The 12,555-nt window shown below is 44.8% G+C and overlaps 1 protein-coding gene across 1 annotated transcript in view; it reads right to left on the reverse strand.

Moving 5' to 3' along the window:
• Nucleotides 1-1,916: 1,916 nt before the first annotated feature.
• ece2b (endothelin converting enzyme 2b) overlaps nucleotides 1,917-12,555 on the reverse strand; it is a 38,154-nt gene continuing 27,515 nt past the window's right edge. The window contains exons 11-19 of the mRNA XM_074640939.1: nucleotides 10,320-10,430; nucleotides 10,107-10,205; nucleotides 9,930-10,007; nucleotides 8,713-8,816; nucleotides 7,901-8,011; nucleotides 6,973-7,040; nucleotides 4,552-4,742; nucleotides 3,658-3,753; nucleotides 1,917-2,584 (exon numbers count right to left, since the gene is read on the reverse strand). Of these exons, the coding sequence (XP_074497040.1) occupies nucleotides 2,408-2,584; nucleotides 3,658-3,753; nucleotides 4,552-4,742; nucleotides 6,973-7,040; nucleotides 7,901-8,011; nucleotides 8,713-8,816; nucleotides 9,930-10,007; nucleotides 10,107-10,205; nucleotides 10,320-10,430 (1,035 nt within the window). The 3' untranslated portion in view covers nucleotides 1,917-2,407. The remainder of the gene's footprint in view (nucleotides 2,585-3,657; nucleotides 3,754-4,551; nucleotides 4,743-6,972; nucleotides 7,041-7,900; nucleotides 8,012-8,712; nucleotides 8,817-9,929; nucleotides 10,008-10,106; nucleotides 10,206-10,319; nucleotides 10,431-12,555) is intronic.

Raw genomic sequence — 12,555 nt, forward strand, 5'->3', positions numbered from 1 at the left:
AGCAGCTTCTTCTTCTGCTGAACAAATGACGACGCACACGGGAGCTGAACGGGATTGGACAGTGATGTCATCAGGAGGCGAAGCGTGCACACACGCACGCACACGCACACACAGACAGTATACAGTGTGTAATGTTTTTTATATCCAGGTGAACAGCTCCACCTGCACTCAACAGCAACACTGAAGGATTGTGGGTAATGAAGTTGAGGTAATAATGTTTTAAAACTGAAGTTTTAATCTCCGATGTAACTGACTAACGTTTACACTTCATCTTTACTCAGTCTCTCACGTTACACTTCATCTTTACTCAGTCTCTCACGTTACACTTCATCTTTACTCAGTCTCTCACGTTACACTTCATCTTTACTCAGTCTCTCACGTTACACTTCCCTTCTTTAACAGAAGGTCTTTAGAACCGTCTTCTCTGGAGGAGTTCGTGTGTGGTTCAGCGTCCTGATTTAAACTGGGATAAGTCAACGTTTAGTGTTTTGTGTCAATAAAACTAAAATAAAAGATAAAACTATTTCACTTTTTACTCACTCACTGCACCCCCCCCCGAACCCCCCACACGCTTGTTTGAGTCCCTGAACGCCCCACGTTCATGTTAGTCCCTGAACGCCCCACGCTCATGTTAGTCCCTGAACGCCCCACGCTCATGTTAGTCCCTGAACGCCCCACGCTCAGTCGTTTCATGTTGTAGATTTTAAAGACCTGTGAGACGAATCTGTAAAATTAGGACGGACTTGATTTGACGTCTGACGGGACATCGTGTCACATGACACGATGTCCCGTCACATGACACGTCAGAGCTCAACAAACAGAAGATCATTTCACTTTTTAAGGTGTTTTAATTTAAATTGTTTTTTAAGGCAGAATTCTAAAGTCGGTTTTAAAATGAAGTCTAATTTTTAAGGCGCTTGTTTTTCTCGCTGACGTTCAATAAGTGTGATCAGGTTTCAGGACGACACTAGAGCGGTTTAAAGAACACACAACGACTAAATCTCTTAATTTCTACCTTAAAACTGCAGATAATGATTCAATTAAGGCTTTTTAAGAGGCATAACTTACCCATTAATACTGATGCAATTAAGGTATTCTCATGATATTTTAAGGGCATAATTAATGGATAAATTAATGAATGGTAATATATTAAGATGAAGGTGTTAAATTAAGGATTAATTAATGGTTTATTTTGTTAATTAATTTGATCTTTTAAGGCATTTTTCTGAAAATTTAAGGCAAAATTTTGAATTTCGTCCGTTTTAATAAATCCTAATTTTTTAAGGCGTTTATTGTTGAACGCTGGCGCAGAGACTGATTAACACTGAACTCCTCGGTTTGTACATCGGTTACCATGACAACGCTAACATGGCGGTCGGCGGCGGAGCGTCGACGTTTTTCGAGTGGTTTAAAAGTGAGACAAGACGACACGTTTCATTCACTGACATCCCTTCATTTTTAAAAATTTAAATTCCATAAATTCACCCTTTAATAATGACGTAATTAAGAACAATGTAATGGGATGTTAAGGGATAATTAATGGATTGTAGATTTCATTATCTACAAGGTTTAAGAATCTTTTAAGGGTTAAAAAAAAGCCCTTAGAAATTGACCGAACAACATGAAAGCCATTCCTTCCAATGAAAGTTCAGTCAGCTTTCATACTATTTGGTCACCTTTAAGGTGTTTTTTTTACCCCTTAAAAACTCCATAACCACGTTAATAATCCATTAAAACCCTTTAATAATATATCATAAGACGATTTATTGATTAATTAACCCGAAACTTTAAGTTGAAACCTGAAAATTGTCCCTTAAAATGGTCCTTAATTGAATAATTAATCAGACGACGGTGTGACACACACACACACACACACACACACACACACACACACACACACACACGACTGATGATGAAACAGTTCAACTTTGTATGAGGTCATCACAGTGATGTCATCAGAGAGTTACAGAGCACTTTCACACACACACAAACCAAAGCCCAGTAATAATAATAATAATCAATAATAATATTAACAATAATCAATAACGGTGATAGAGCAGAAATCAACAACATCGTCCCATGTGGCTTCATCATCTTCATCATCATCATCATCAGTCCTTCGTGTCTCTGAGTGAAGTCCACTGAGTCCGTTCAGGTTGCAGACAGGAAGTCAGTCTGACGTCTCTAATGAACAGATTAATATTAACCCTTAATGAACAGATTAATATTAACCCTTAATGAACACCTGATCACCTCCAGGTAAGCTCCTCTAATTAAGACACTAACGAGCTGGCTAATTAACAAACTCACCTGTCAATTAACAATCTGACTCGTTAACCGACTAACTAACATACCGACCTGTTAATTAACCCCCGACCCCCCCACTCTGACCCCGTTCCTCTTCAGTCTACCAGACCTCGCAGCGCCTCCCGGTGTTCATGGGCGTCCCCGCGGGACAGTTGAAGTGGCGGCTGAAGTCCGGCGAGTTGGCGAGCGTGCCGATGACTCGGTACCGGGGGGGGCTGTGGGGGTCGGTCACCAGGCCCTCGTGAGCGCTCTCTGGCGTTCGCACTGAACACCACACCTGAGGAAAAAAAACACACAAACAGGAAGTTGATTTTCTCCACTTCGTTTCCCTTCACTCTTTACCGGGACGTGTTCGCTGCTTCCTGATTGTTGTTCTAACCAGTCAGGAGCGACTGACTGTGGTAGATGTTGTTAGCAACAGTTAGCTTTTAGTTTATCTGCACAATAATGACAAAATTAAAATAGAAAAAAAGAAACAGTTATTACAGGAAGGAAGCCTGAAAGGCTCATTCAGAGTCCTCCCCTATTTAACAAATATAAAATTACATTATTATTCAGAATAAGTAGAATTGTACGACCAACAGAAGCATCTTTCCACGAGGTTCAACATGCCCTAAAAACAGGTTACACAAAGGTATTCAGTGAATTCAGACCCGTACGTTTGATAAAAACATGTCTCGATGTAAAACAATCAGGGCTGTCAATCGATTAGAATATTTAATTGTGATTCATCTTGATTAACTGTGGACAGTCATGTGATTAATCGTGTATTACATTTTTTTTTTTTTTTAATAAATCAACTTTATTTGATGAATATTACTCATCAGTTCCTCCCTCTGTTTGAAAGGCTAAACGCCGACAAATATGGACTGGAGCTGAGTACTTCGTTAGATTAAAAACTAGGGCTGTTTACACCAGTAACTTGGTAAAAAAACGTCAAAAGTAAGACTTTTTATTTATTATTTAACCTGTTTGTGCATCGGCTTTTCGTTGCAGCGGGGCGACTTGTTAGGCACTAAAAATAGCACCGCTGCATGAGACGCACTAATCTTGTCGATTAACGGTCAATAATCGGTTAACGAGGCTCGGTTATCGGTTAGAATTTTTTTTTCTAAATTAGCATCCCTAATTTGCATATCTGGAGGTCAGAGGTCAAGGGACCCCTTTGAAAATGGCCATGACCAACATTTAGCGTAAGTTTGGAGCGTTATTAAATCAGCGTGTCATCAGCATATAAGTTGAGTCTACATCAGGACAAGCAGAACGTGGGTCATCACTAGAACCAGAAGTGGACCCAGTATAGAGTCCTGAGGGACACTTTCTGCTCAGAGGGTCAATGAGGTGTCTCACCTGAGCAAATCCCACAAAGAAGAGCTGATCGTTGGTCAGGTTGACGGCAGGAAGCCTCTTCTCCTCTCCGTTCCTCTGGACCCACGACCGATAGGCCTGAAGGAAAAACATCACTTTAGTCCTGATTAGGTCGGGAACATATGACGAGGTGCGGTTCTGGAACGAGGCCGTTCAGCTCACTGTGTTTTGGTTCTGATGAGTCAGGTTCACTTTGTTATGATTTGAGCATATTAGAGCTGTCGAAGTTAATGAGATGATAACGCAAACTTGTTTTAACACCACTAATTTCTTTAACGTATTAACACAACTTGTGATTTTTAGGCTGTAGCGGCTCAGTGTTAAAGCTAGAGTGAAGATACTGGTTTCATCTGAAAATAGAAAACCTAAAGAAACCGTTGGTACCAACCATTTCATACTACTACTACTAGTAGACTACCTTTACTAGATGCACCATTAAAGTGTTGAACAAATAAAATATCCCAAAAATATCCAAATATATATTAGTAGAATATCCCAAGCAATAGTTAAAATATCGACAAAAATAGTTAAAATATCCCCAAATAATATTAGTAAAATAGCAGAAACATATAAGCAAAGGGTCAGACAAACATTTGTAAAATATCCAAAATAATATCATTAAAATATCCCAAAAATATTTGTAAATACTCCAAAGAAAATTAGTAAAATATCCCCCTAATTGTAAAATAGCAGAAACATATTAGTGCTAGAGTGAAGATATATAGCATATTTGTCCATTCCCATGTTGATAAGAGGATTAAATACTTGACTAATCTCCCTTAAGGTTCATTTAGAACAGATAAAGAATGTGTGATTAATCACTATGACCTATAGATAATCATGTGATTGATGGATTGAGCTCTAGTTCATACTAACATGGTATGCAGCCTTCAGTCCTCCGTTGTCGGCGATGTTTTCTCCGAGCGTCTGTTTCCCGTTGATGTGTTCCCCGTTGACGGTGTAGCGGTTGTACTGATCCATCATGCACTCGGTTCTCTGACGGAACGCCTCCACCGACGAGTTCTGCCACCACGGCCTCAGGTTACCTTCTTTATCGTACTCACGACCTGCCGGCAGGAGGGAGGACATCTTTACGTCTTCACGTCACCTCTCTCTGTCGTGATAATCTAACGCTGCGTTCACCGTCACCTCTCTCTCTGTCGTGATAATCTAACGATGCGTTCACCGTCACCTCTCTCTCTGTCGTGATAATCTAACGCTGCGTTCACCGTCACCTCTCTCTCTGTCGTGATAATCTAACGCTGCGTTCACCGTCACCTCTCTCTCTGTCGTGATAATCTAACGCTGCGTTCACCGTCACCTCTCTCTCTGTCGTGATAATCTAACGATGCGTTCACCGTCACCTCTCTCTGTCGTGATAATCTAACGCTGGGTTCACCGTCACCTCTCTCTGTCGTGATAATCTAACGCTGCGTTCACCGTCACCTCTCTCTGTCGTGATAATCTAACGCTGGGTTCACCGTCACCTCTCTCTGTCGTGATAATCTAACGCTGGGTTCACCGTCACCTCTCTCTGTCGTGATAATCTAACGCTGCGTTCACCGTCACCTCTCTCTGTCGTGATAATCTAACGCTGGGTTCACCGTCACCTCTCTCTGTCGTGATAATCTAACGCTGCGTTCACCGTCACCTCTCTCTGTCGTGATAATCTAACGCTGCGTTCACCGTCACCTCTCTCTCTGTCGTGATAATCTAACGCTGGGTTCACCGTCACCTCTCTCTGTCGTGATAATCTAACGCTGCGTTCACTGTCACCTCTCTCTGTCGTGATAATCTAACGATGCGTTCACTGTCACCTCTCTCTGTCGTGATAATCTAACGCTGGGTTCACCGTCACCTCTCTCTGTCGTGATAATCTAACGCTGGGTTCACTGTCACCTCTCTCTGTCGTGATAATCTAACGCTGCGTTCACTGTCACCTCTCTCTGTCGTGATAATCTAACGCTGCGTTCACTGTCACCTCTCTCTGTCGTGATAATCTAACGCTGGGTTCACCGTCACCTCTCTCTGTCGTGATAATCTAACGCTGGGTTCACTGTCACCTCTCTCTGTCGTGATAATCTAACGCTGGGTTCACCGTCACCTCTCTCTGTCGTGATAATCTAACGCTGCGTTCACTGTCACCTCTCTGTTGTGATAATCTAACGCTGGGTTCACCGTCACCTCTCTCTGTCGTGATAATCTAACGCTGGGTTCACCGTCACCTCTCTCTGTCGTGATAATCTAACGCTGGGTTCACTGTCACCTCTCTCTGTCGTGATAATCTAACGCTGGGTTCACCGTCACCTCTCTCTGTCGTGATAATCTAACGCTGCGTTCACTGTCACCTCTCTGTCGTGATAATCTAACGCTGGGTTCACCGTCACCTCTCTCTCTGTCGTGATAATCTAACGCTGCGTTCACTGTCACCTCTCTGTCGTGATAATCTAACGCTGCGTTCACTGTCACCTCTCTGTTGTGATAATCTAACGCTGCGTTCACTGTCACCTCTCTGTTGTGATAATCTAACGCTGCGTTCACCGTCACCTCTCTCTCTGTCGTGATAATCTAACGCTGCGTTCACTGTCACCTCTCTGTTGTGATAATCTAACGCTGGGTTCACTGTCACCTCTCTCTGTCGTGATAATCTAACGCTGGGTTCACTGTCACCTCTCTGTTGTGATAATCTAACGCTGGGTTCACTGTCACCTCTCTCTGTCGTGATAATCTAACGCTGGGTTCACTGTCACCTCTCTCTGTCGTGATAATCTAACGCTGGGTTCACCGTCACCTCTCTCTCTGTCGTGATAATCTAACGCTGCGTTCACTGTCACCTCTCTCCGGCGTGATAATCTAACGCTGCATTCACTGTCACCTCTCTCTGTCGTGATAATCTAACGCTGCGTTCACTGTCACCTCTCTCCGGCGTGATAATCTAACGATGCGTTCACTGTCACCTCTCTGTCGTGATAATCTAACGCTGCGTTCACTGTCACCTCTCTCTGTCATGATAATCTAACGCTGCGTTCACTGTCACCTCTCTGTCGTGATAATCTAACGCTGCGTTCACTGTCACCTCTCTCTGTCGTGATAATCTAAGGCTGCGTTCACTGTCACCTCTCTCTGTCATGATAATCTTACTAACACGTCACCATGGTTACTAACACGTCACCATGGTTACTAGGAGGAGAGAGCCACAGTAACTGGCTGAACGCTGCAGGAACACTTTAAACATCCTGACCACGTCGTCACCTCCAGCAGGAAGTGGACATGTGACAGGAAGTAAACCGGACTCACCCTGATCATCGAAGGCGTGCGTGAGCTCGTGACCCATCACCACCCCGATCCCACCAAAGTTCAACGCCCTGAAAACACACACATCATAAACAAGTTTAAAACGTTTCTCCAAAGACCTGGAGAGTCCAGAAACCAGAGACCTGGGTCCCTATATCGTACACCCGGCGCAGCGCAACTCCCATTGCTAGTTTCAGGCTGACACAGCTTCACGCCCGGCGCCCACGTTGTGTTAGCAGCAGATGTACTTGCGCCCATCTGTGCGCTTTGTTGGCGCATCGCTATCGTGAGGCAGCAGAAAGTGATGGCTCCATTAATCAACAGAAACCTGGTCTAAGGTCTGCTTCAGTAGGCAGAATGTTTTCGGCATCATTGGGCAAAACAATTGGGCTCGCTTCACCAATTTGCCGAATCTGCCTTTTAGCGATGCTCCCGGTGCAGCTACACCTGACTTTATAAAGGGAAGAGGATCTTAGACCAGGCTTCTGTTGATTAATGGAGCCATCAGACCAGCAGACCAGCATGACCTCTGATCGGTTTCCTGTTTCGCCCAAAACACAACTATGATTAATTAAGAGACTAATTTCAACCCTTTGACCCTTGCGCCTTACTTTGCGCCCAGATTATGCGCTGCTTAACTCGTAAAACTGGATTTGGGACACGCCCTAAATCCACTTTAGACCTTTAGATGGTTTAAATAGGGCCCTGTAGGGTTCATCCTCTGGAGAGCAGGAAGGAGATCAGGAACCTTCCTCACAATCTAGTCTGATTATTGTTAATCTGTGTTTGTATGAACGGACTCAGCTGATAAACATGAATGATCAGTAATTACTGTTTTACAGGTGTAATGAGTCATAAATCCCTGACGGACAGACAGGTGGACGGACAGACAGGTGGACAGACAGACAGGTAGATATGGAGGTAAACAGACTTGGGGTGGTCGTGGGCGTAGAAAGGAGCTTGCAGGATCCCAGCAGGGAAGACGATGCCGTTCTTAGTGGGCATGTAGTAGGCATTAACTGTAGGAGGAGTCATACTCCACCTGAGAGGAGAGGAGACAAGGAGAGGAGGAGACAAGGAGAGGAGATGAGGAGCAGATCTTTTCACAAAGCTTCTTCTACCACCGAGGTGTTCCTGCCGGTGGCCATAAAACTGTGATTTAATCTCAATAAACGGATCAAAATGATGCTGAAATAACTACATAATGATGCCGATTAGTAAAAAGTCTGAATTCATGCTTCGTCAGGTCTGTTACCATGACGACAAGCAGACAACTGTTAAAATGCTTGTTTTCTGAATGGAGTCTGGATGGATCAGAGCCAGGCTATGTAGCTGCTCCATCAACACTCAACATGACGTCATCTAGAGACGTTGTTGTTTCTACCAGAGACAGTCTGTGGTTTCTGTTCTCTGGACAGATGTGATGGACTATCAGAGCTCTGGGTGACCACAGACACAAACAACATTTATTTATCCTCCATTTCTGATTCAACAACGTCAGGACGTCAGTGACCATTTGCGTCTCCCGGCGTGAAATTTGGGTCAATTCAAAGACGCTAAAGAACTGAAGTTCTCTTCGCTCTTGGTGTGAACACAGCGTTAGTCAGGACTCCCTAATCTCAATGGGACTATTCTGGATAAATATTCAGGTTCAATAAATACATTTTAAAAAGATAAATGTGTGTATTTGTCAGTGTGTGACTGTTTCTGTTGGTGTGTATTACTGGTTTTCGTCATTATTACTGGTCTTTGTTGGGAGTCTTCCTCAGCTGGTCGGCCATCACTCGGGCTGAGAAGTTGTAGAAGTTCAACATGTTCTGGAAGAAGCTGTCGTCTGACACGTCATACTGAAACACAACATGTTAGAGCATGAACAGCATGACCAGCATGAACAGCATGACCAGCAGACCAGCAGACCAGCATGAACAGCATGACCAGCAGACCAGCATGACCAGCATGAACAGCATGACCAGCATGACCAGCAGACCAGCATGAACAGCATGACCAGCAGACCAGCATGACCAGCATGAACAGCATGAACAGCATGACCAGCATGACCAGCATGAACAGCATGACCAGCATGAACAGCATGAACAGCATGAACAGCATGACCAGCATGACCAGCATGAACAGCATGACCAGCATGAACAGCATGACCAGCAGACCAGCAGACCAGCATGACCAGCATGACCAGCATGAACAGCATGACCAGCATGACCAGCATGACCAGCATGACCAGCATGACCAGCAGACCAGCATGAACAGCATGACCAGCATGAACAGCATGACCAGCATGAACAGCATGAACAGCATGAACAGCATGAACTGCATGAACAGCATGAACAGCATGACCAGCATGAACAGCATGAACAGCATGAACAGCATGAACAGCATGACCAGCATGACCAGCAGACCAGCATGAACAGCATGAACAGCATGACCAGCATGACCAGCAGACCAGCATGACCAGCATGAACAGCATGACCAGCATGAACAGCATGAATAGCATGAACAGCATGACCAGCATGACCAGCATGACCAGCATGACCAGCATGACCAGCATGACCAGCATGAACCGCATGACCAGCATGACCAGCATGACCAGCATGAACCGCATGACCAGCATGACCAGCATGACCAGCATGAACAGCATGACCAGCATGACCAGCATGAACAGCATGACCAGCATGACCAGCATGAACCGCATGACCAGCATGAACAGCATGAACAGCATGAACAGCATGACCAGCATGACCAGCATGACCAGCATGACCAGCATGACCAGCATGAACAGCATGACCAGCATGACCAGCATGACCAGCATGACCAGCATGACCAGCATGAACAGCATGACCAGCATGAACAGCATGAACAGCATGACCAGCATGAACAGAATGACCAGCATGACCGGCATGACCAGCATGAACAGAATGACCAGCATGACCAGCATGACCACTCACCCCGTCAAACACGTCGTCCAGCTCTTTGGGGTCCAGGATGAATTCTGGGAAACCGATCATATCGTAGATCGCGTCTGCCTAACGAGGGACAAACAGACACAGTGAGACCAATCAGCACCTTTACTCCACCTGTCTGTCCCCCTGTCTGTGTACCTGTCTGTCCCCCTGTCTGTGTACCTTGTCTTTAGCAGCCTGTCTCGTGTGCTTGTCCATCCAGCTAAGTCGATCCAGAGCTTCTTTAAACGCTGAGCGGATCTCATTAATCATCTCCTCGGCCTGAGAGAGACAGAGAGACATGTGATGAACCAGATCAGACCTGTACCAGGTCCAGGACCATCTGGTCCAGGACCAAAAAACAGACTACGTGTTTCAAACAGTGCTGGGACTCACGATCTCTTTGCTGTGTTTGTCGAAGGTCGCCTTAACGAAGAGCGCTCCCAGAGCGAAGCCCAGCGTGTCGTCAGTGTTCCCGATACAGGTCTGCCAGCGGGGGGTGCAGGACTGTAACAAACCAACCAGTTACAGGCGGGTCAAACCAGTTAGAGCCAGATCAAACCAGTTAGAGCCAGGTCAAACCAGTTAGAGCCAGGTCAAACCAGTTAGAGCCAGATCAAACCAGTTAGAGCCAGATCAAACCAGTTAGAGTCAGATCAAACCAGTTACAGGCGGGTCAAACCAGTTAGAGCCAGGTCAAACCAGTTAGAGCCAAGTCAAACCAGTTAGAGCCAGATCAAACCAGTTAGAGCCAGGTCAAACCAAATAGAGCCAGGTCAAACCAGTTAGAGCCAGATCAAACCAGTTAGAGCCGGGTCAAACCAGTTAGAACCAGATCAAACCAGTTAGAGCCAGGTCAAACCAGTTAGAGCCAGGTCAAACCAGTTAGAGCCAGATGAAACCAGTTAGAGCCAGATCAAACCAGTTAGAGCCAGATCAAACCAGTTAGAGCCAGATCAAACCAGTTACAGGTAGTAGCAGACCAGGCGTAGCTTCCTGGGTCCCAAAACCAGTTAGCACTAGGGATGTCACGGTACCAGAAATCTAGTAGTCGATACCAATACCAGGGAATTTACACGATTCTCGATACCAATTTGATACCACGGTAAAAAAAACAATAAATCCCATGTAATTCAACACGCACTCCGTTATTAAAACATTTGAACATTATAAAACACAGAGGCATGTAGCCTTTAAGTAATAAATAAAAAGAAACGTCTATTAACATATTAAAACAGAGCAGTGTTATGAAGCCTTCAAGTATTTAAAACCAACCACATCGTCTGGACGTCTGGACGTCTGGATGTCTGATATCTGGACGTCTGGATGTCTGATATCTGGACGTCTGGATGTCTGATATCTGGACGTCTGGATGTCTGATATCTGGACGTCTGGATGTCTGATATCTGGACGTCTGGATGTCTGATATCTGGACGTCTGGATGTCTGATATCTGGACGTCTGGATGTCTGATATCTGGACGTCTGGACGTCTGGACGTCTTTGAGGTGTTTTGCTAAATTGGAAGTATTTCCTCCTTTGTAAAGAAAAGTACGACGGCACGTTACTGCACCGCATTCTGTTTTTTGCGGATCTATTATTACTCCTTATATCCGCCGCGAATGCAAAGTACCTCCATACCCGACTCTCGCTATTTGTTCAACGAGTTGAGGCGGAGGTAGCGCTGCAGCAGCCGCCATCTTTCACGTCTGGTGTTGTTGTTTTTTTCCGTGCTGTTACGGCGTTCTTCTTCTTCCTTCATTTCACGGTAGATGAGAACTCTTGTAAGCGTATACTGACTCCATTAGATCCAGAAGAATCACATCTCCAGTACCTCCGCTCCGGTACCAAACGACCATTACAGGCACCGTTCGGTACCGAAGAAAACCAGTACCGTCACATTTTTTTAATTTTGGTACTGAGTTGGTACTGAAGTATCGGTTCTCGTGACATCCCTAGTTAGAACCAGTCAGAACTTTTAATAACAAGACAGAGCTAGTTAGAGCAGGTTAGAGCAGGTTAGAGCAGGTTAGAGCCAGCTGGAGGCATTCACAGACCAGTAAGAACCCGGTTTCCCATCAACACCAGTATAGGTAGAACCTTCCTGGGGTCTAGGATCAGTCAGAACCAGCTACAGACTACTGGAACCAGTTCCCACATTAGCACCAGAACAGACGTAGCTTATCGGGGTTCAAAACCAGTTGCAACTGTTTAAAACAAAATAGTTAGAGCCAGTTACGGCAGATTTTAACCAGTTTAAACTGGCAGACCAGTCAGAACCTGGTTAGAACCAGCAGAGGTAGAACCTTCCTGGTTTCCAAAACCAGTTGGAAGAAGATAGAGAACAATTAAAACCAATTAATGGCTCATTCATTAGCTTTTCCAGTAACACCAGTGATAGCAAGTTAAAACCAGCTTAAATCCACCAGAACCAATTACAGCACTTTGGAACCACTTAGAAGTGGGTAACCAGTTAGAACGCATTAAAACCAGTTAGAAGAAATAAATAGAAACCAGTAGAACCAGTTAAAGTTCCACCAACAGGACTGGGACTGGACTGGGAGGAGGAGCCCCGACCGTAGTCATAGTATCATTATACCTGCTGTAGTAGAAGAAATAACTCTGTCAGTACAA

The sequence above is a fragment of the Sebastes fasciatus genome, chromosome 7 (assembly GCF_043250625.1).
Source record: "Sebastes fasciatus isolate fSebFas1 chromosome 7, fSebFas1.pri, whole genome shotgun sequence".
Classification (NCBI taxonomy): Eukaryota; Metazoa; Chordata; class Actinopteri; order Perciformes; family Sebastidae; genus Sebastes; species Sebastes fasciatus.